At 41.4% G+C, this 22,256-nt stretch overlaps 2 protein-coding genes across 3 annotated transcripts in view; one reads left to right on the plus strand and one right to left on the minus strand.

The window, feature by feature from the left end:
* Positions 1-22,256, plus strand: part of Atg16 (Autophagy-related 16) — a 537,024-nt gene that overhangs the window by 254,016 nt on the left and 260,752 nt on the right. The window lies entirely within an intron of this gene.
* Neo (ZP and PAN domain-containing protein neyo) overlaps positions 2,753-22,256 on the minus strand; it is a 73,628-nt gene continuing 54,124 nt past the window's right edge. Inside the window, exons 3-5 of the mRNA XM_076382214.1 lie at positions 14,135-14,471; positions 11,828-12,493; positions 2,753-3,316 (exon numbers count right to left, since the gene is read on the minus strand). Of these exons, the coding sequence (XP_076238329.1) occupies positions 2,753-3,316; positions 11,828-12,493; positions 14,135-14,471 (1,567 nt within the window). The remainder of the gene's footprint in view (positions 3,317-11,827; positions 12,494-14,134; positions 14,472-22,256) is intronic.

The raw sequence follows: 22,256 nt of genomic DNA on the forward strand, positions 1-22,256 counted from the left end.
GTTCTGACGCATGGTGATGAATTTATAAACGGTGACTCTTGCATGGAATGAAGCAAGAAGTCGCTTGGACTGGACCGAGCAAGACAGTCTGGACGCGTTTGCAAATGATCGAAAAATGGGAAATTGCTGATTTAAATGCAAACTGGATAGCCTGGAGACTGGAACCTTGCTTTTGTTCTATCTATATTGTTTGCCTTGCACATTTTCGAGTTATTAAGTTTCTCAATTAATTGGGTTCCTCCAGATACCTCAAAGCAGCTTGGTTAATGGTTTAAATTTATCTAAAGTTTCGCGGATCCCCCGAATTCTTCACAGATCTGATCCCCGCAGCAGCTAACTTCACTTTGGTCCACATAAAATTTGTTATGTTAAATAGCAATCCTCCGTGAAGCTTAACCCGTTCGAACGTACTGTCCTTCTGCTCCGTGCATTATGCAGTGACGCTTGCACGTTGGATCCTTGCTCGAAAACTAAGATCGACTCTCTGTTATAACTTCTCCGCTAACCGGTCTATTTGAATTCGGAGTCGTGCGGTACTGTTGCCTGGGAAAACCTCGAAATAACTTCGCTAAACGTAAACGTTCGTTCCTAGCCGTAATAGCAACCTCTGCGGTAACTTTTGAATTTTCGCGATCCCGGGATGAGCTACGAAACACGCCTATACAATTTCCTTATGTAAATATTTGAGCAAAGCCTTTGGCTACTTTACTGCTACGATCGAAATAGCTAAATGTAACTATTTTTATTTGCAGGTTTGTGTTTACGGAACCTGCTAACACTATGCTGCTTTAGGGTGAGTCATAAACTCTTGGTTAATTTCAATCACCCTAGACTACTATTTTTTTGGGACACTATGGTATTTCTGATGTAACCTGGTTTGAAGACTTTTTGATTAGTATTCTCTGAATGAAGAATATTGAATAGAGTTGGGTGATTAGCACCTCAGGTGTGGTTTTGCGTGTCCCTAAGTGAATGACAAACTGTTTCTTGAAATTCCTCGAAGGACTCGACAATGATCAGAAGGTGTCATTCCTAGTCTCCGTGCCAGACGAGAGCATGACGATCGAAATTGATAATCTCGCGTGTTGCGATGTAAATTAACCTGACCAACGCGGATGGTCGGGACCTGGCTAAGGTTAAGTCGGAAGGGGATCGAGGTTACGTGGTCCCAGAGCGCTCTAGATAGCTATCCTTGATGCGATCCTCCGACATATCGCTGTCTCGTTTCCCTTCTCGCTCCCGAATTCTCGTCCAACCCTACGGAGCTTAGCTTAACCCCGAGACGCCACAAGAGACAATTAACCTTCCGTCAACCCCTTCGCGCATATCCCCTCTCAGCTTTGGTCGCTGGTTTCTGCCGTTGTCTCTTGCTGTTTCGAGTCGTTCCGTTTCAACCAGGCTGTCTCCCTGACCCTTCCCACCCGGTCGTCCACTATTCCTCCTGTTGATATCCTACTTGGAGTATCTGCATAATCATGCTCGATTCCCAATGCTAATTAGAGTCGATGCCAGTGCCCTGTCCTACGTAGCAGCAAGTATAGGTCGACCTCCATCGCCTTTGGAGCCACGCCCCGCCTCATCCCGCTTCGGCTTGTTTCGCTTTGTCCTGTCTCGTTTCGCGTACGGACGGACAGGAAAAACCGAGAGGGAAGAAGGAAGAGGAGGAAGAAATCGTCGTAAGAAAAGAGGAAGATTATGCGCTATTATGAATGAGGGATGACGGAGCTGAAAGATAATCGATCGGGCCTGCCCCTTTGATCGCCTAATTGCTTCTAGCCGCTACTATGTAATTAGTTTCTCCTACAATTATTCCGTACGACTTTGCAAAAGTTCTATTTCAATTTGACGCAGCTTGGCCAGACTTCCCGGTGCAAGAACTTCGCCCGCTGAATAAACCGTTCATCGATCGTTCCACACAATTTTTTACCCCGCCCTTCCGAGAGTTCCTCGCTTAGAAGCTAATTATTGTCGTGAATTTCATGCGTAGACGCGTTTTCATGGCCGACGGAGCTTTGAATAGCGCGTTAATTAAGGGTTGTCCCAGAGCAAATGAGAGAAAGAAAGGCGAAGCTAATGATGTATGATAGTTTAGCAGGCTTAGAGAAAGGATCGGCGATCAGGGGATGACAGTGGGCCCTTTGTTGCGATTCGATAATTGAAACTGGACGTTTCAACGATAGACTTCCTTTTCACTCCGGAATGATGCAATGTATGGCCTTTAAGACTATGAAACGAAAGGGAGCAGTGTTAGATGAGATTACAGGTTACTTCAGTTTCACAGAATCGATCGCTCCTACCCGATAACAGAAAGAGAGCCGCACGTACACGATAATCCTTATAAGGTAAAGAAAGCGCGTGTTATGGACGAGACGGGCAATTTTCATCCAAAAATACCTCGCAGTTCAATATCTTGAAAATTACTCTATCTTGCCCTGTCTATTGAACTGCGGTTTATCGAACGCTACCAAGTTTGCACGATTCCCGATTGCCAGGCAGCAGACGGCTGCCCGAGATAGCTAATGTTATTAATCATTCTCCCCCAGCGAATTGCATCTCCCAAAGATCGTCAATTTTACAGTCCGATCGATGACACCAAAATAGAAAAAAGGGATTGATCATTAGCTGAAATAAAATTGCCAATAAATTTCCTAAAGAGGACTATCGACGTTTCGCGAAGATCAGCTAGAGGATTCGCAACGTCTGCGGTGAAGGAAGACGAGATTGAGGGTCTGGGACGGAGAACGAGAGCTATTCAAAAACGACGCGCTGAATATCCGGCGTCGTACAACTTACAGAGGCTGTCGGTACGACCTGGGACAGAGTGCATCCCGGGAACGGAGACCGAGACCGAGAGGGCTTCCTGATGCTTCAGCATCTGTCGACGTCTCTGCCAGGTGAAGGTCCATGCCGCTATGATGGCGATCTGAGCGACCAGGAAGACGGTCCCAGCGACGATTGCCTCGCCCAGGTTGATGCACATGCCCATCGTCGACGATATGTCCTCGCTCTCGACGAAAACGGTGTCCCTTGTCGCCGAGCTAGTGTTCGATGTCTTGCTATCGTGCTCGAATCCAAACTTGTCCGTAATCTGAATAGATTGCACCAGCAGGAGATCCTCACGGCTTTGGGAGGAGGAACCAGTGGCGCGACGACGACGACGTTTACCGAAGGAAATCACAGAGCGCAGCTCGCCGGTGGTCTCCAGTTGATCACACTGTACTGGCTCGCAAGCGGGCATGCAGGGAGTCACCAGCGCGCGAAATTGCACGACTTCGGAGCTTGGGAACTTAAACGCGTCGAAGTGAGACAGCAGGATCTGGAAAAAGACCAATTCGTGCTTGTGAATAACTGTATCTGCTGGTGTGAATGGGTTTTGAATGACTTAATCGTTTGCCTGGAAGGGACGTATGCTGATGTCACAGTTAGATTGCTTTGAGAAAGGAATGAAGGGGAATGCAATTCGGAAGGCTACTTTAATCATGTTATCTATTTTACAATAGTAAGAGTTATATAGTAGAGTTACTTTTCCTGAAAGTTTAGTAGAGAGTCTTGTACTTCTAGCACATTAACATATGAAAACCGCCAATTGATCATCTGAGACAGAGGCATACTACTATTGCAACCTAGGTCAGTTCTACTATTGTGCCTTGTTGAGTTCTAGAATATTCGTGAAGAATTGTCAGTATATAGGATCATAAAACAATCAATGGGTCCTTTTGAAGAGTTCCTTGGTCTATCATATGTCCTTAATCTTGAAGAATGCTGTGCTCATAAATTCTCCTTATGGCTTCCGGACAGATACGTATGTCTCGATATTCAGACATAATTCACGAACGTGCAACATGACGAAAAGCGAGGGGAAGCTACAAGCCTTCTAATTAGAACGATAAATCTCAACACGTTGTGGACCAATTGCTAGCCTTAGCCCTTGGTCTGATATTTTTAGGCTCCACGTGTTTATAGATACAATGGGAACTTGAGATCTGCGATCTGTCGAAAGAGTTAGCATTTATCATTAAACTATTCGTTAACAAAAAATCGAAATGAAAAAGACTAGATATTACGACATTTGTTTTGTGTAATTATAGTAAATGTATGCTAGAGTTCGTGAGAACGAACAAAATACACAAGAATTCCGTCCTTCTGTGTGACCTGCAAGTCATGTTAGGAATTGCGCCGTTATCCATCATTAAGATAATATGTCAACGTCAAGTAGAAAACCGTCAACAATTTTGCCGAATAACTTTCTGGAGATATGACTACCACAAAATCGCTGGGCACTTTTGTTGATTAACTTTACCGTTGGTAGAGACAACGCGGCTCATAAGTCTCTGTTCATATTCACGTTTCTTTTCCTGTGCTTCTTCATTATAAGACTAAACGGTGCTGCAGCTCGACGTAACACAATAACACTCAATTTCCATGAATTTTATCTGGCACAAGAAACGAATTAAAGTACCATCTAGGAGGGTGAAATTCGTATTTCATGGGGCTTTGAAGTATCACACTTTTCATACTTTTTCATCAACTTGGACGCGGCAGGAGAACAAGAAATATAATCACCAACCCTATGCGCTTGTTACCTGATGCTTAACCGAGATTGAGGGCTTTCATATTTCAGCTGGTCCTAGTTTACGACAAATAGATGGGTCACTTAATAAAAATTGAAGATTCGTAGGGGGATCCTTTGGGCGTTTTCCGTTTCTACAAATTTTATGGTCATTACTTGAGGATTGGGCTTCACATAATTCTTCCCGTTCAGAATCAAATGAAAAAGTGGAACTCATATGGAAATCTAGAATCCGTTACTTTAAATTTATGTGCCAGATCAACTGGTTTCCTGTCATTTCCAAAATTGGGTTTGCTTTCACACAGTGCATCAACCAGTCGCCAAGCTTTATACACTGTAGTACTGGTTTATGCCTTCGTCCTTCATTACGTAAGACCATGCAACAGGAATATGCATGAGGAATAACCCTAACATCGACCCTTACAGATACCATTTAGCTAGTAGGTTGTAACCCAAGAAGTTCCCATGAACTCTCCTTCTTGCAGGCGCCGTTTCTTTAAGTTCTCCTTAAAAACTGACTCCATTTTTCTTTGCAAACACAGTTAGAGGTTTTCCCATCCGCATTCGAGATGAACCGAACTAGGCAGCCGAGAGTGATGGCCTGTCAGCGGCAAACTAGCGCTGGAATCCCCTTTCGTTGGGTTCTTTAATCAAGGAGTCCTCTGACAGCGCAGGACACGACTCCTTTCCACATAACCGCGTTTTGTCTATCGCGACCCCGCCTCCGTACAACGCTAGAAAATCAATTCGACCCGTTCCCGTCGGCGGTTCTTCTGACACTTCTTCATCGGACCGGGAAACGTGTCTCGATTCATGATCGGTTCCAGACGCGTAGCGTTCAGCGTTGCGCGCGCGTACGTCGCCGAGAACTGGTTTCTACGGGGCATTACCAAGTTAATCGTATTTACACGCCGAGCACGTACATTATCGGGCGGAGGTAGAGGGAGTAAGACATTAAAATATGCTTCATTCCGCGTACAGCTTCATTTAGTCCGCTTCTTTGGCGGACGCATCTGGTAAAACGAGCGGAACTTTATTAACTCCACGTCAGCTAGGGTCGAGGAGTCGGCGGAAAGGCGTAGAGAACCAGGGGATCAGCAAAACGCGGGAAAAGAAACGCGCGCCGTATCCGCGGCATCTGCTACGAGCTGTTCCTGCGATCCCTTTCGTCCTGAGATAGCGAAGCGTCGAGAAACGTGGCATCAACGACAATTACGTTTGATACTACCACGACGAGCGCGAGAATGATGGTAGACGGTGCTTAAAACGAACACCGACAACGTTGCTATACATGCGCCACGATGGGGAGTCTAGGTCCGTGGATTTATGCACTTCTGCCGTGTGTGCGTCGATCCTCTGCACACTTTGCAGCGTTTAAGCTGGCGATTAAGTGTACGTTGACATATAATATACAAGACTTCCTAAATGGGAAACTTGACTCAGGAATTAAGTTTTCGTTTCATATGGCGTTGGTCTGGCGATTAAGTGTCCTAGGGTAAAAGAATTGGACTAGAATAGTCCTAGGACTAGGACTAGAGCAGGGTCTTTAGGTATCAGTTGTTCTGATACACTTGGTCAATAATTAGGAGAAGCTAATTTGAAGATCATCTGGAATTCGGAATATTGTCAAAGAACAGAATCTCTAAGATAGCATAATTCCGGAGAGTTCTAAAAAAGGACTAATGTTAGGTATCGTGCTTCTTACTGACGAAAGTAATTAGTTTAAATACGTAGATTATGCGATATAAAGTTGTTCATCTCCCATTTCACATGGGAACAGATGCATAGCTATTAGAATATAGAACTAGATAACTGAACTTAGGAATTCTTTAATGCACCGTCAAAGTGGGTCTCGCGTGTCGTGGAACATCCTGTATACCAACACATCAGCCAGTGTCTACAGAGGGACGTGTGTGAGGTGGCTGAGAAATGTTTCCAATTTCATTCAAACCGGTTGTGAAATGGGAAGAAGCCCGTACCGCGGCTTGGCTACGTGACAGACATACCGGAAAACCTGACTTTTGGCAAATTCCTGGTTAGATGAGACGGATCCCTTTGCCAGCCCTTTCAGGCCCAACCGAATATACGTTGGTGGTCGTTTCTCTTCGCACCCACTATCGCTAGCTAATAAAATGTCTGGCAGTGGCAAATGACAAAAGCAATCGATCCACGACAGTGCCAGGATCCAAATTGAGAAGACACTGTGATGTATTGTTATTGTTCCATACAGGGACACGTGAAAAAGGATCGTCTAGTCGTTTAACACCTTGCTCCCTTTAAATATTCAGAAAACGTAGCTGTTAGAGAGGAATTTCAACTTCATCTTCTCATTAGTGTAATGGCATAATGAACATACGTAATTGGCAAGCTAGCCGTAACACGTTCTTTGTCAGGAAAGACAAGGGGGAAGAATAATTTTCATAAAAGGACTTCCTCCGCCGTGTACGCGTGCTTTTTTTTTCAATTCAACAGGTTTATCCAGCCAAGAACGTATTCTGACTTCTGGTTAGTGAGAGATCCACCGCCGGCAATTCGTGACTCCCACAAAGAGCTCTCGGCTTGGTTTTGTTCAATGTTCCTTCTGTTTAGCCATTCTTCCCTCCCGGCGTATCATTTTCTAGCAAATAATTCATCCACTTTTTTCTATTCCAACCCTGCACGCTCTCTATGATTTATTATCTTTATATTTCAACGTTCCCGTTCAGCTAATCCTCCAGCTCCAATTCTGTCTTCTCCACCTATCAATCAGCCATCACGTTCATTAATTACCCCCCACCTCGTCCAGGTATTAGTCCGCGTGAATGGAACGGAAACTGTTAACGAGTTACGCCACGTTTACCAGCGGAACGTAGAAAAAAGAACCACACGCTGGCAGTCTGAGGAAAGCCTGCTAATTCTTGCGATACAATAAGGCGCAACAAGGAGCAGCGGTTAACGCGTCGAACGGTTTCCAGCGAAAAACCGCTTCCTCCCTACAGCGAGCTCTTCAGTTGAATCTGGCTCGTCGATGATGCTTGTTTATTTAGGACAGGAAGCACCGTCCCTGGCATTTGTTACCACGTCACTAGTGACACGGTGCTGGCGTTGTTCGTCACGGATAAATGATTATCGATAACGCGGCGTGCATCAAAAGCACTCGACAGACGTTTTATCACTTCCACTAGCCGTCAAGCTCGCATGATCCGAGCCACCGACTATCCACGTCACCTCATTCCAGGTTTCTTCTGGAGAAGCTTCTTCTTCAGCCTCTTGTTCGACGAATTGTAATTCCCCGAGTGCTGGGGTACCGAGCAACCTGGTCTCGCAGACCCAGGCCTCGTTACTCGAACAAGTCTCGACAAGAGGAAATGAGGTTAGCTCGCGTGATCTGGCGGGAATCAGTACGAGATCGTGGTAGGAATAGAGCGGGTTTCCGCGACGCGGGGTGGCAGGGTGCACACGACTCGGTGATATATCTCGATGCATCGCGTCTTTCCTGGATTAGTGGGTATAAATTTGCCCTTTCTTTCAGAGCTGGACTGTTATTATTTTCTAATAAAGCGATATTGCCGCGGTATGGCCGCTCTCGCACGAGCAAATGATGTGGAACGACGAGTTAACGAGGCGGTATGCCTCTTGTTGCCCACTCTACCTACACCTCTCGCTCCCCCCCGCCTCGCCCCCGCGGGGATTCTCGTCCGTGGCCTGCCACTATCGTAACGATTCGTTTGTTTTACTCGTCGATAGATAAAGCGTATCAACGCCGCAGCATCTACGAGCGTTGAACTTCGAAAGTGCCGGATGAGATCCTGGGACTTCGGATGCCTAGGCTCGTCACGCTGATGATGCGGAGGCGTGCAATTAGTCGGCCGGTTGGAGTTCCGAAGAAGACCAGGGTTGGGTAACATCAGTCATGATACAACGTACGCGACTGTAAATAGTTGACGGATTCAGAGATGATGAATTATCGGATTGATGGATCTCGAGGGTCAGCTTTGGCCTTTGATGACAGGGAGCTAGAAAGGAAGGAGTATTTACTGTAGGAAAATATTCTTCCTTATGTTAGAACCTGCACTTGGTCCCTCAAATGGAAACTTTCAAATCAGTTTTTGGTCAATATGGCGCTCGTTGGATATCTTCACGTGTTTCATGGTCGTTTATATTGTTACAGTAAAAAACAATTCATTCATTTTTGCGTGGAGGTTGTATCCAAGGTTGTAACTCATTGTGTATCTTTTACTGTCATCCGATTTTCAAATTATTGAGCATTTCCTGAAATACCCATCTCCCTCGTTAATTGCAACGACAATTAACGGGGAATATTGTAACTTTCACATACTATAACCCTTTAATAAGGAAAACAATCTTCACATAATTTTCACATTCTGCTCACTTTTTTATTCTAAGTCTAAGATTAAACTACAACTTAAGTAGGTTTTCCAAATATTTGAAAGTTTACTAATCTGTGCAACATATTTTGTAATATATTTTCCAATATTTCAAATTTAAATTACTATTAACTAAGCACCCCCTAGGGACACAAAACTGATCCAAGCCATAAGTTGCACAGGTATCCTTTACAGATCTCCCTGACACTTGAAATATATACAGTTCTAATGTGATGTAAAGGTCACCGCCATGGGGTTAAAGAACATAATTAAATCACGCAAGCATATGTGGAGTTACTTGTGCGCGTGATGGAATCCTATATCATGCAACATATGAAACACGTTATCGCACCTCACAATCGAGCAGCTGATTACATCTGATTAAAGAATCTGATCCCCAGCTTGCCTCAAGCATTATGCGCTAATACTACTTTGATATTAATTTTATGCTTTCTTATATGGCACACGCGGAAGATACGCGATCATTACTAGCCGATTGATCTCTCGTACGGTGGTGAAATAGTCGTGTGTCATCATTCCCTGATACATCTTGATGAATAAAACGAATCGTCGTCATGTTTTATCTGATAGACAGTAGAGGATGATGATTTATTCCCTTTCGTTCGTTGACCGTAACTTGTACACGCCACCTCATAAAGCATTGATATTTTAATTCCTTCCGAGTGCCTTATCTTACTTATTTTGCCTTGAGTACTAATTTACAATTACTAATGGAAATGTTAGTAATTCTGGAAACTACAAATGATAATTAATGCAGTGAGTGGAAATTCATAAATATTCGTATTACACAGCAATTAGTATCCATTTCTTATGATTCACTATCAGTTCAGAGAAATCTGTACTTGGTACCTGTAAATAATATTTTTCCACAATTTAACCAAAATTAAACTCCCCTAAGTAGTAATTTAGCTACATGAATATTGTTTGCTGATTTCAGAAATGTAGATATGAGCAAAAATAGACGAATTATAAATGAAAATATAATTCTACAATAAAGTACAGAAATGACTGAAATCGAATTGAAAGTAACATTTTCGTATTTTCTTGTTTGAAACGGTAGCAGTTCCCGTAAAATTTAAACTCGGTTACTTTTGTACCTTGTAAGGTAGAAAAATGTTTAACAGTGGATATTAAAAACTCATGGTCTTCTGTGGGCCTTTAATTTTCTTGTTTACTTATTCTTTCTGTTATCTTTCTCCCGAGGAACAAAGATCAGAATGGAAACGTCCCAGCGATACCTCGTAAGTGATATTGCATTAAACCGTAACTGAAACACATGGATGGAAGTAACCCAAGGGAATTTTATTTACGTTGTCACCGTCTCGAGGTTGCCTTCACGCTTCCATTTGTGACACAATAAAATTCTATTTTAAATCGGATACTCCTAATTTCCCGTATCTGGAGATTGAGTGGAAAATGCTTGGGACAGACAAAATAAATAAAAAAAGATTATTTTCTTTCTTTACGATATTAGCTGCTTTCCTTGATAATAGAAATTTATGATAAATTTTAGTAAATTTGGGAATACAGTATTATTACACTTTAGTAAGTAAAAACGACTGTTAAGGGCAGACTAAAAAATTTCGAACAGAAATAGTGTATCACTAGAAAATTGAAATAAGGTTAGATTAGAAAATGAAATTTTTTATTCCCAAGTCATTTTTATAACTTATGGATGATAATGATTAATCCTGAGAAAACATCTAACATCTGTGAAAGATTGAAACTCTTTTATTCATAAGGAAATAATTAATCGCACCTGTCCCCACAATTCGTTGAAATTGTCTGTCGCACGTCACGCAAATCGTAACCCTCGCATTCTCCAGAGGATCTACTACCTTGACTAAGCATATTCCACTCAAATCAGTTAGCACAGTGCTCCCCCGAGTCATCAATCCTGCTCGAATCCCGTAGTCAAGGGTATTTTCACCTATATTAGGGACGAAAAAATTGAATACCCTCTCCAGTTTCCGAGGCACAATAAACATCACCTTGCACGCTGGTAGACCGATAACGACCATGGAAACACGACCTTTCGTCAGCCCATCGTGACGCGTCATCGTCGAGACGGAGGCGCATCAACGATGCGACCTATTACGACGTGAGAAAATTGCTTCCCTTCATAAAATCTGTCTGAGTGATTGATTAGCACGAAGTTAGACCGACTACTTTCCCCCTCCACTCACCAACTGCGTGTGTGAACGTAAAACGTCGTCACACACCTTCCCATAACGATCAGTGCCCTTGTTTCAACATCATCTGTGTCAATCATCTCCATTAACCATGTCGCCCTTGGTTACGTTGCATCAGTTGAATCAGAGCGGCTTTGCTCTCCTTGGTGTCATTAACTTTGAGGAGAAGTTGAAAACAGGTGTCTACAGATACCCTTGTTCTGATAGTACGTCTTCTTTGCATTCTAGAGAGGACTAAATAACCTGTGATGGCCACTTTTGGGGATAGAAAGTAGCCAGATATTTAGAAACAGCCAGATATTCAAAGAATACTTGAGTATTTCAAGTGTGAGATAGCAGTGAGGAGAAATAAAAGCACTGCACGTAAATTCGAGAAGACACTATAAGTTGATCCCCCGTAGAGAAACTGAATTATAAATCAAACTTTGCCCAGACCTTCAGCAAAGCATTTTCTCTCGAAACTCTGTTAAAGTAACTAGCTATCAATTCCACCCAATTCCTCTATCAGTAGCACAGCGAGTAGTCACGCAGGGAGTCCTATTTCCTCATAAATAAACAATTCCGTTCATATCTGTCCACGATCTGGCCAGAAAGTTCCCTGACGCCGCAGACTCAGGATTCGGCGCTTGCACAGGGTAACAGTAATAATAGATGGCAAGCATTAACTTGGAACTTACCTTGCCAGCGTTGGCCGACTTGTAGAGAGGTCCCATGATGACATGATCAGTAGGGCAACCGTTGGAGTCAATTAAGACTATCTCGCTGGAGTCGACGCCATCCATGGCGACCAGTTCTCGCACGAAGATCTCGTAGGGGCTGTTGGGGTCGAGAATCTCGAACTTGAGAGCCAGAGGATCACCGACTTCGGCCGATGGGATGGCTTCGTTTCCGCTACGGTCGGTGATCTTCATGGCGACATTGGGAGAGTCGACGATCACCTCTTCGGACAGGGCCGGGGTTATGTCGCCATGGACGCCGAGGTCGACTTCATTCGACACGGTTTTGTTCGTTAGATCGTATTGGCAGGTGACGGCGAGACCCAGGTCGGAGCTAGTGACAATGGTGTCGTGGTGTTGGATAACAACGTCGTTCAGATAACGGCCCAAGCCCTGTTGTCTGATGTTGCACTCCAAATCGTCATAGGCCATTCGCAATTCGAACTCCAGGGCGCCTTTCACATCCTGCACACAAGAGTTCGGCGCTCCCTTCACGTAGACCTTGCCATAGAACAGCTTGCTCGTCTGGATCCTCGTTACCATATCGCCAGCACGACAGTCGATAGTGACGTTGTAGCAAGAGCTCAGCTCATACGTCGATCCTTCGGGGACGTCGAGGTAGGGTTCCTGAAGTCAATCCAGCGGGTCGTCTTTCGTTACGTACTCTTTATGAGGGGTTTCTAATTTGGTAATACTATCCTCTTAGGTGGGACGCACAGCAATACCCCTTTAGTGTTCATGGGTCGGGGACCGTTTTGTGGTCATTATAGAGAGAAAAATTCTTCTCTGGAATTACTGCAGAATTTAGGCAAAATTTATTTAGTATAATATCTAATTTGTTGGATTTAGTGCGTAGTATGTAACTAATAGTCTTATTCAGTGAAACTAGATTGGAGCTTTGGTGGAAACATCGTGGAACTATTAATTAGAGGAAGGCATGCGAACACTGGAGGGGTACCACTGTGCATGAACAAATTTTACCAAAAACTTGGTCATTTATGTGACCAATAATAAATGTTAAAAAATTATAAAAATAAGACTATAATAAGATTGAAAATATGCTAGCCCGCACCACATGCGGGCAGTGGTCAGCAGTCGAGTCACTGCTTACAAATTTTAGATTTGAAGAGTTACTTATGATATGTCGTGTAATAAATTTACAATGCTTTTGGGCCCTCAAATTACAAACAAATGAGTAAATAATTATTATTATAGTTTTTACAAATTTTAAAAATATCTTCAAAGTAATACTTAAACAATTCCCGCAATCTCTAAAACAGAGAATAATGGAGCCTCTATATCCTCAATCTCTGAATAATTATATGAATAAACTCTCATTTCATTATCCCTTAAATACATTTCCGTAAAAATTCAAGTACAATTTCCGTATGCGTCAAGGTTCGAATTATTTTTAACGATATCGACTGTTGAAGTGCATAGAATACTTCGCCGAGCAATTTTAACGAAATAGAGAAAATACAAGTGATTCGGGTCGACGTGAAACGCTAGCGGAGATAGAGTGAACTGATTCTTCAACAGGTTGGCGAGAAGAAAAGTCTTTGTCTTGACTCTCGTATGCACGAGCCGAAGAGCCACCCACAGGCTCGATAGGGTAAGCATCTGCGATGGAAACTCGATTTTCCACGAATGCGCTCTCGGCGAATTGTTCGACCCGGTTTGCACGTGTGCGATGTAATCACGTTTACAGAAAATCCCTGCCGGCCCTTTCAAGAGTACGTGGTATAGTGGAACGTGTGAAATGTGCGGTCTACGATTTCTAAGCGAATTCCATGCCCAGGATTGACGTAAAATTGTTTTACTTCCCTCACCGAATGAATCAAAGTGAGTTCGTACCTCAAAATTTAATGCCATCGAACGACGATTTCGGCTAAGTAATAAATCCCATTAAATAAAAAAACATTGGTCAGACCCAAACGAAAAGATAGATATTTCTGTTTTAAAGTTGGCCCATTGAAGTGTTAAGTATTGCTTAATTAATACTCTGAATATGTTTTGAAAGTTTGCAACTGTGTTAAAAATTCAAATTCTGTGTCAAGAATATTTAGACAAATTTTAGACGTAATGTTTTGTGCAAAATGTTACACAGAATTACTCTTTCTTGGAAACTAAGAAAAGAGGACTTATTATTAGCATACTCGTTAAGTGTGTTCCTGACTTATCTTTACCAAAAGAATTGACTGATTTTGTACTCCAGTAAAACACATTCCTAATTCATTTATGAGATCACAATAATCCCCGTATTCTTACCTGAATATCTGAGAGGGTAGCTCTAGAATGGTGGCTCAGACGGCACACCATGTCCCCAGTGTCACCATAGTCATAGGAATGGCAACGGAATGGGGAATTAAGGCAGAGCTCCCTGCATTCTTCGGCGGTGCCAACATCTTGGTACACGGAATCCACCGTCTTCAAAATGCGACCCGTGAGCTTCTTGAACTCGCAGAGCTTCACGGGTTCATCCACGCAGTGATTTTCCAAATAATCGAAGCCCTTCGCGACCTGGAAGGCATTCGATCCGGCAACTGTCAGCCGATCCATGTCAGAGAGCTCGCACTGCTTGGTGGTATTCGCGTAGTTGGCAGATCTGAAACAGAAATGGCGATTCTCTGGTTAGATTTAAGCAACTACTAGGGAGTTTTTTCCAAGAAAGCTTAATAGAAATTTTGGTCTGAAATTTTAGATAATTTTTGTGAAAATCCATCATTGAGGGTATTGATTAATAATATTTTATTAAAAATATTAAAATTTGAGGAAATAAATAAAAGTACTAGAATTCAGTCATCCATGTGTCGAAAGCACTTCTACTTATTAATCTCTTTACAAGCTTCATCACATTTCGTATTTTGGCAGTAGAATAACATTTTATTTGCAATTCCATAACATTGTATAAAACCCTTTACACATTAATATTTGTTTCAAATAATAATGTCAACGAGAGAGTTAAGAGCGAGGTTCGAGATTTCGATTCCAATAAACGTTTATTTACAGGTATAGTGTTCTACTGATGAAATTACAACCACTTTTTTGCACCCCAAAGACGCTAAGACGATAAAACACTCAATGTATAATAAACCTGTCGAGGAGCCGTTACTTTAATAACTCAATGGCTTCCAGAGCGATATTTCTAATTTTGCGCCCGAATGAAATGTTACACGAACTTATTGATTAAATTAACCTGTTGCACAGCCCCTGACAAAATGATCAGCGTCCTCCCGTGACGATCAAAATATTATATTAATAAAGAGAACAATAGATTTCTGGATTTCGACATTGCTCCAAATATGTTAAGTGCCGGCGGTCTTCCATAAAGGAGGATCAACTGGTTCCAACTGCAATTCTGGTCAGAGATTATAATGGATGTTGGATAATAGATTTCCGCGAAACTGCTTTACGTTGCCAAATATTGCCGCGACCACAAATTGCATTCTGGCTATTCGGATATTTATCACTAACTTTGGGAGCATGCAATTGCGAACTGGCGGTATTACGTTGTGTTAACAGTGAACAAGGTTTCTTTAGAAAATAACCTTCTTGAGGTTATGTTCAACCTCATGCCTATTCCACTAAATACAGTTTATAACTAACGTGGAGTCTTCTGATTAATATTGAAGGTTACTTATGTTAGTACAAAAGTAACAGGGTAATTGATCACATAGAAGTTACAGATTGCTAGAAATCCCCGGTTAATTGATCGTTTCACTGATCACTAAACGAGGGTATAGTAAATTTTCAGTTTTTCTGTGTTCTAACTTCTGGCAGCTGCAAAAAGGCTTTTCTTTTGGGAAAGAAAGAAGCAGGGTTCACTTAATGAAATAATTAAATAGTAAAAGTTACTAAAGTGTTTAATATTCATAAATTTCATATTTGTTAACATCGTGTAATATAAAATATTGGAATCCTACTCGCGAGAACATTGATGATGGAAATGTTTTTTGGTTTTGAGTGGATCTGCGATGATAAAAGACTATACTATTACCTTAAGGAATAAGTTTAAAACGATCTTTCCACTAAATGATGCGATAATACATAAACTAATACCATGAATTTGTCTCTGAAAAAACATTTCTTGTTTCAATAGCACAAAGTGTCATAGAGAAATCACTAGGGAATTTTTAACGCTCCCCAGTTAAGTGATCAAGGCCAACCTTTTTAGTAATCACTAAACGAGGGCATACTGTATTATTAATTCTACAATATCTTTATAATTTTCTAAGCTTCTTCTTAGAAGATTTTTCTTTCTGAAGAAAAAAGGAACAATACCTATATAATAAAATAAATAAACAGCGAAAGTTTGAACACTGGAGCATCTGCTTATCACAGCTTCCATGTCTATAAACTGTACACGAATTAAAAGCACACTATTTGCTTCTAAAAGGTAGAAAGCGAAGATACTTCTTCAAAACCAACTCGTTTCTGAAATCCACCATAAAGTACCCACTATGTTCAAGGTTTTTGTTCCCATAGTTGGCGTCGTTGATCAAAGTGATCACGTCCACCGTCTAATATATTGCCTCGTGATAATGTACAGTTAGCCAGGCGAAACGGGACTCTAAGTGGGAAACAACAGCGAAAACGCTGGTTTACGTTTACCAAGGAATCAAGCAAGCAATTCCTCATCCCTTCCTCATTTTTTCCCTCTTTTTAATCTTCGTTAGCGTCCACATGGCAACGCCAAATTGTTTGCCCGGAAATAGGAAGACTTCATCGTTGTTTGCCGATTTTTAGTTTGCTTTTCCATCCGGCAGACGCAAATACGTCAAGCGTCGCGATATTTTACGTGTTTACAAGGATTTGCGGGCTAATGGAAGCATGGATAGAACCTTCTCCGCGGGGATACACGAATTCAAACTGCGGGGAGAAACACTGGCGATTGTTTTTGTCACACGCGATCCATCCTGTAAGAACGTCAACTCGTTTTCTTGATGTTCAATTTATGCAAACATGTTTACCTGCTGTTACACCATCTCTGGCAGAACTGTGACAAATTTGAAGCAAGTAACGATTACGTTCAAACTACTTTATGATATGGAGCAAAACTTAAAATATCTGAATGGCTGCTTGTAGTCTAGAAGGTTTTAGAGAATATTTGAGTAGTATTTAGAACTATAAAAAGTGGGGTTAGAAATCTTTACCAAGGAAAATTGAAAAAAATATTTCCAGCATTGAAAGTATTTTCAAACATCAACTGTTTTTAATTGTTCTATTTTTAACACTAAATTATTGGATTATTTTCTCCAATTTTAATTTCAGAATATATACTACCTTTTTTACTAGTAATTCTGAACTTTTGAAAAATTTGTCTCTTACACAAAAAGTTACATAAAAACGAGTTACGTTGAAATTCAGATCCTGTCGGTTTAGTAACAAGTTTCAGCAGTTTCAATTAACCGGATCTCCCAAATCGTCAAACCTCTCGAGGTCAGGTGAATCTGCGAATGCAAGCTTGCCAACAGCAACTATGGTAAAATAATGTCCCTACGCGTAGTAGAGGAGAACTGTTGCGGTTCTGTAAATATTTATCATGGGCACACCTTGAGGTGTACATAAATATTGATGGTGTGCATTACAATATTGCACAGTAAATGTTTGTGTTTTGATTCATCTATATCAGGGAATCGACGCGCTTCCCTCTGTTGAGAGCTTGCTATGACGAGAAGTGTACAGGATTGCTTTCTTTTTTTTACTAACCATTTACATATTTACAGGATGATAAAAAAGGGGAAATATCGTTTTCGTGGATGCATTTTTGCATGGAATTAATAAAAATTTGTTTTAAATTTAAACAATAGAAAATACTGAATTAATATATTCTATTTAAAAATAAAAATAAAAGATGGGAAAAGATGGGAACTATTTTATATAAGTTTATGTATAAATTATATTCTAATGGAAAGAGTACTTTTCTGTACTTTTTACTAAAATACGAAAGGAGATACATCACAAGTTTTAAGATCAAAAACAATTTTTGATGACATTTTTTATTAATATTTTCCTGATCACAAATTGGAATATTACAAAATTAGAAAAGTGAAATATTTTCAAACTGTGATGTTGTAATATTTGAAAATTTTAACATGCAATTATTGAGAAATTTAAGCAATATGAGAGTATTAGAAATTAAAATAATGGAATATTTGAAAAATCTGGAAATTATAATATTGGAATATGTGGAAAATTTTGTAATTTCGAAATTGTATAGAGTACCTACTTTAATTCCAGTTTTATTACTAAATATAAGACATTCCAATTTTCTCAAATTTCGAAGGCACACCCGTAAATAATAAATTATTGATCCCTCAATATCGAATACAATTGATTCTTCAGCGTCCTCAGTACCTCTGAAATACATCCCAATCGCGACAATCCTAGCCACAGGAACTCTGTCTCATCTGTCTTCCCAGCGAGTGAATAATAAATAAAATAGAGTACGTGAAGAAAAGAAAGAAAGCGAGAAGTTTCATCGCGAGGGGATCAGACTTCGAACCGCTATCATCATCTAACTGAAATTTGTTCCCGACGTTAGTACCAGCCCTATACCCTTTGAACAGGCTCGGGACTCGAGCAGGGTGCCAAATTTATTCCGCATCGCTCCATCGATTTTGAATTATATTGCCTTAAGACCTGAATAATATTCATGGCTGGCGCGTTATGATTTCAATATTCTCGGGGTTTTCGTCGAACGAAACCCCAGTCGAAAAATCGCTGCCCCCTACGCGGTTCGCCGCGATAAACGTCCCCATTGAGCCGAACGTATAATCGAATCGCCCGCGCATCTCCCTCCCCTTTCGATTATCATGGCGCCCTTTTTTTACCGCGTTCCTCAGAGACGAGGTCACCAGCGAGTCTGTGTTTGGACTGGCTCTGTTCGTTGCTCCTTGTTGAAGGAATCGTGAAATTTACGAGGTTGGTTGTTCAACAGAGGATATATTATAGTATATTTTCGTTACAAGCTCGTATCTGTCTTTACCATCTTCTGGAGTTATTCAGAACGAAGTTTCGACTTTATGTTTCTGCCTCGTATTTTTGGGGAGATGAAAGTGAAGCACTTTATAGTGTTGTACAAACGCTATGAGCTCATCCCTTGTCTTACGAGATTATAGCGAGAAGATACTGTGATTATTATTATGATTCAAGAAAAGTGAATTTATTGATTAAATTAAGAAGCTTGTTGAAGAATTGTAATATATCTTAAATTTGTTAACTGTTTATATATTAATATTAACTGGAAATAGTCGTAAAGTGTTTGTTTCTGAATTATGTAAAATACTGAGTAAGTATGCAAATTTGAAGAACTCCTGTTACACAGTTCCCAATAAAGCCCTAATAAAGCTCCCATTGTGAACACAGTCGATCGGTTTCGCGACTAAACACGTTTGATCAACAATTCGTTTGTTAAACCAACATGTCTCCGAATTGTCCGCGATTCGAATAATTGCCCAGCGATATGCACGCTCAGACCGTCTTTCCTCTTCATTCCATGCACGTGGCCCGCGAAATTGATTTTATCGCGAATTATTTTTATCCGATTTACTGATCCACCCTGCGATTGCATCGCGACAAGATTAACGTGCGTGGTTACGTGTTATCCGATCGCTATCGATCTTTAATAGGGCCGTTAACTGATATTTTTCGCGTAAATTGTTATTATATTAACGCCACAACCACGTCAAAGTGAATGCACCTTTTATGATAATAATGTGCTTAAATTAAGATTCTCTTACGTCGAATGCCTACATGGACAGGGCACTTCCCCTTGAATTTGTAGGAAAGAATACCACTTTGTTGGAGAACAGAAAAAAAACCATGTAAAATAAGAATTTATTTCATAGTGAAAATATAAAAAATTCCTTTGTACGAAATGCTTAAATTTAATAGTAATTATTTCCAACAATTTCCTAACCTTTAAATTACATGAATGAAATACTTTGTAATTATCCTGGTTAATTTGTCTTCGATATTAGGAAGCATCTTTCTAACTTCAGCCTGCAGATCTTCACACACACATCTATTTCTCAACTCGCCACCCCCATAAGCCTTTTCAACGACGTTCGCGGTCAACCCTTAGGAGGTTCTTTTTTTAGGCTCCAGCATAAACCACCCTCTGATTTTCTTTCGTTAAATCAGGATAAAAGATATCTGGCCGCGTAGCAACTTAAAGCAAATCTCGAGGGAAATTTTAACCTTCCCGGCAGATGTTCAACGCGAAGTTAACTTCGACAGAGCTCTGTCTATGCCGCGCCATCCCTCAACCCCTCCGTTCGCCCACCCTCTGTCTCGCGTTCGGGACAATCCCCCTTGTCCTCGTCCGCCATTGTAATTCTCTTACCATCTTTCTGCAGCGGGCTATTTCGAACAAATGGCAGACAGAGGGGAGAAAAAAAATGGCGTGGATCAGGACAACTGGACTGGCGTAAGACGACTCGGGGGGTGGAAATGCTGCGGCCAAGGCGAGCCGGAAAAGAATTACAAGGAACCTGGTCCGCTGCGTCTCGATGAATCTCAAATTATTCGTCGCGACCGTGTTTCAATACAGGCGAACCGACTGCGTTCGGCGCATCTAACTTGCATTCAATTTCCATCGTGGAAGAACGGAACATGGCGCTTAAGGAGGGGATCAAATAAATAAGTTGAATAAGTAAACCAGAATTAATGAAATCGATGTATAAGACAGTTTTCACGTTTTCCGCGATTTCGAACATTAAAAACAAGGATAGATAAGTATTAAATTTCGTAGGTTGTTCAAAATGTTGAGTTTTTAAACCAAGGATGTTATGGCGGCTGAGCATTGCTACCAACATAACCTATAATTTGTTCCGTACTTTCTCTTTAGATTTGTAGATCTGTTAGATTTGTAATTGATCGTGGAATATCAGTACAGAAAATTGTATAACAATTTTTAGAACAGTTATTTTTTAATTTGGACACTAAGAAATTCAGAAAGTGAACTTAATACAACAACTGCGCTTGCGCGAGTAAAAGACAGAGTGGGGGACTCATCAAACCCCCACCACTCATGCTTAGATTTCTGCTAAGCAAGAAATGTGATGATTACAATATTTAATACACACTATTTATAATTTGGGTAAATACCTATATTCCTCTCAGCTTAACATTTAAATTCAACCTGTCTTAACTAAAAAACGAATTGTGTTTCTTTCTGAAATCCTGCAAAGTTTCATCAAGATATCCAAGGGACTCCACTTTCCCTACCAGAGATAATGTGAAAGGGATATCTCTAGCCCTACCTTATCTTCGAATAAAGAAGCACCAGGGTAGCGCAATAAGTCCAGAGGACACCCGAGACCTCCACCCATGACGCCTCCCAGGGCGTGCCGCGTCCAAGAAGAGAATTTCGCGGCGGAAACGATAAAATACGTGGACACGATTACGTTGCGACGGTGTCGCTGCGTCCTGGGACAGTTCGTTGGAAATAGCCGCGCAGGTCAGAGCCGTAAAACTTAAATTGATCCGCTAACCGTCCTGGACGATAATGGGCAAACGAGGAAACGTTATAAAAGTTTCGACTATGAATCCGATAACTGGCGTTGCAATCCTGCACGGCCCGTTCCCTGTCACGTACTCCACACACGCGGATAGCCACAACGCTCGCCGAGAAACGCTAATTTGCATTACTCTTTCGCGGCCGCCCTTTTTTGCACACTGACGCTGGGGAATAATCCCCGGATAAGCGGTGATATTAACGATCCTTCCGCAAAAACAAGCTCACGGCGAGTTATCCGCTTTGTACCCGCTAGCCGAAACAAGTTCGTATCTACGACATTCTGTGCGAGCCTGGAATGAACTAATCAGCTCGGAGGCTCTCGAGCCAGGTGTCCTGCTGGATATTCATAAGCTTTATATCAGCGTAATACGTTGCCATTTTTGGGATATCTTGTTATAAGTGTGCAATCCAACTGTGTAAGCAGTTAGGCATTGTTCCTGAAAGTATGAATATAATAGGTAGCCTTAGCTGTAGAAAATGTTAGGTTATAAACTTATGGTGAGGTCTCTAATTGATCAGCGAATCTAAATCAGATCTAAATTAGAGGTATTTAAGTAGATACTCTTTCATTAGATTCCCATCGCGAGTTCAGATTTATCTACGTAAATAGCCAACACCTGGGAGTCCCTATAGGAAGCAGCAAGTGGGGTCAGAAAGGTTAAAGGGGAAAACGAGGACAGAAGGGAATCAGATAGGGAGGAAGTCAAGATCAAAGGAGATAATAGCAGAGAAAGGGGAATTTTAGCGGATATTTCGGTAGCTACCAGCCATGATCAGAATCTCGATGTTCTACCCCGTATTCATGCACCACTCCTGGATATCCGACTTCGCGCTCCCGTGATGCTTCGCGTGTTCAACCGCAATTGA

The sequence above is a fragment of the Calliopsis andreniformis genome, chromosome 7, assembly GCF_051401765.1.
Source record: "Calliopsis andreniformis isolate RMS-2024a chromosome 7, iyCalAndr_principal, whole genome shotgun sequence".
Taxonomy (NCBI): Eukaryota; Metazoa; Arthropoda; class Insecta; order Hymenoptera; family Andrenidae; genus Calliopsis; species Calliopsis andreniformis.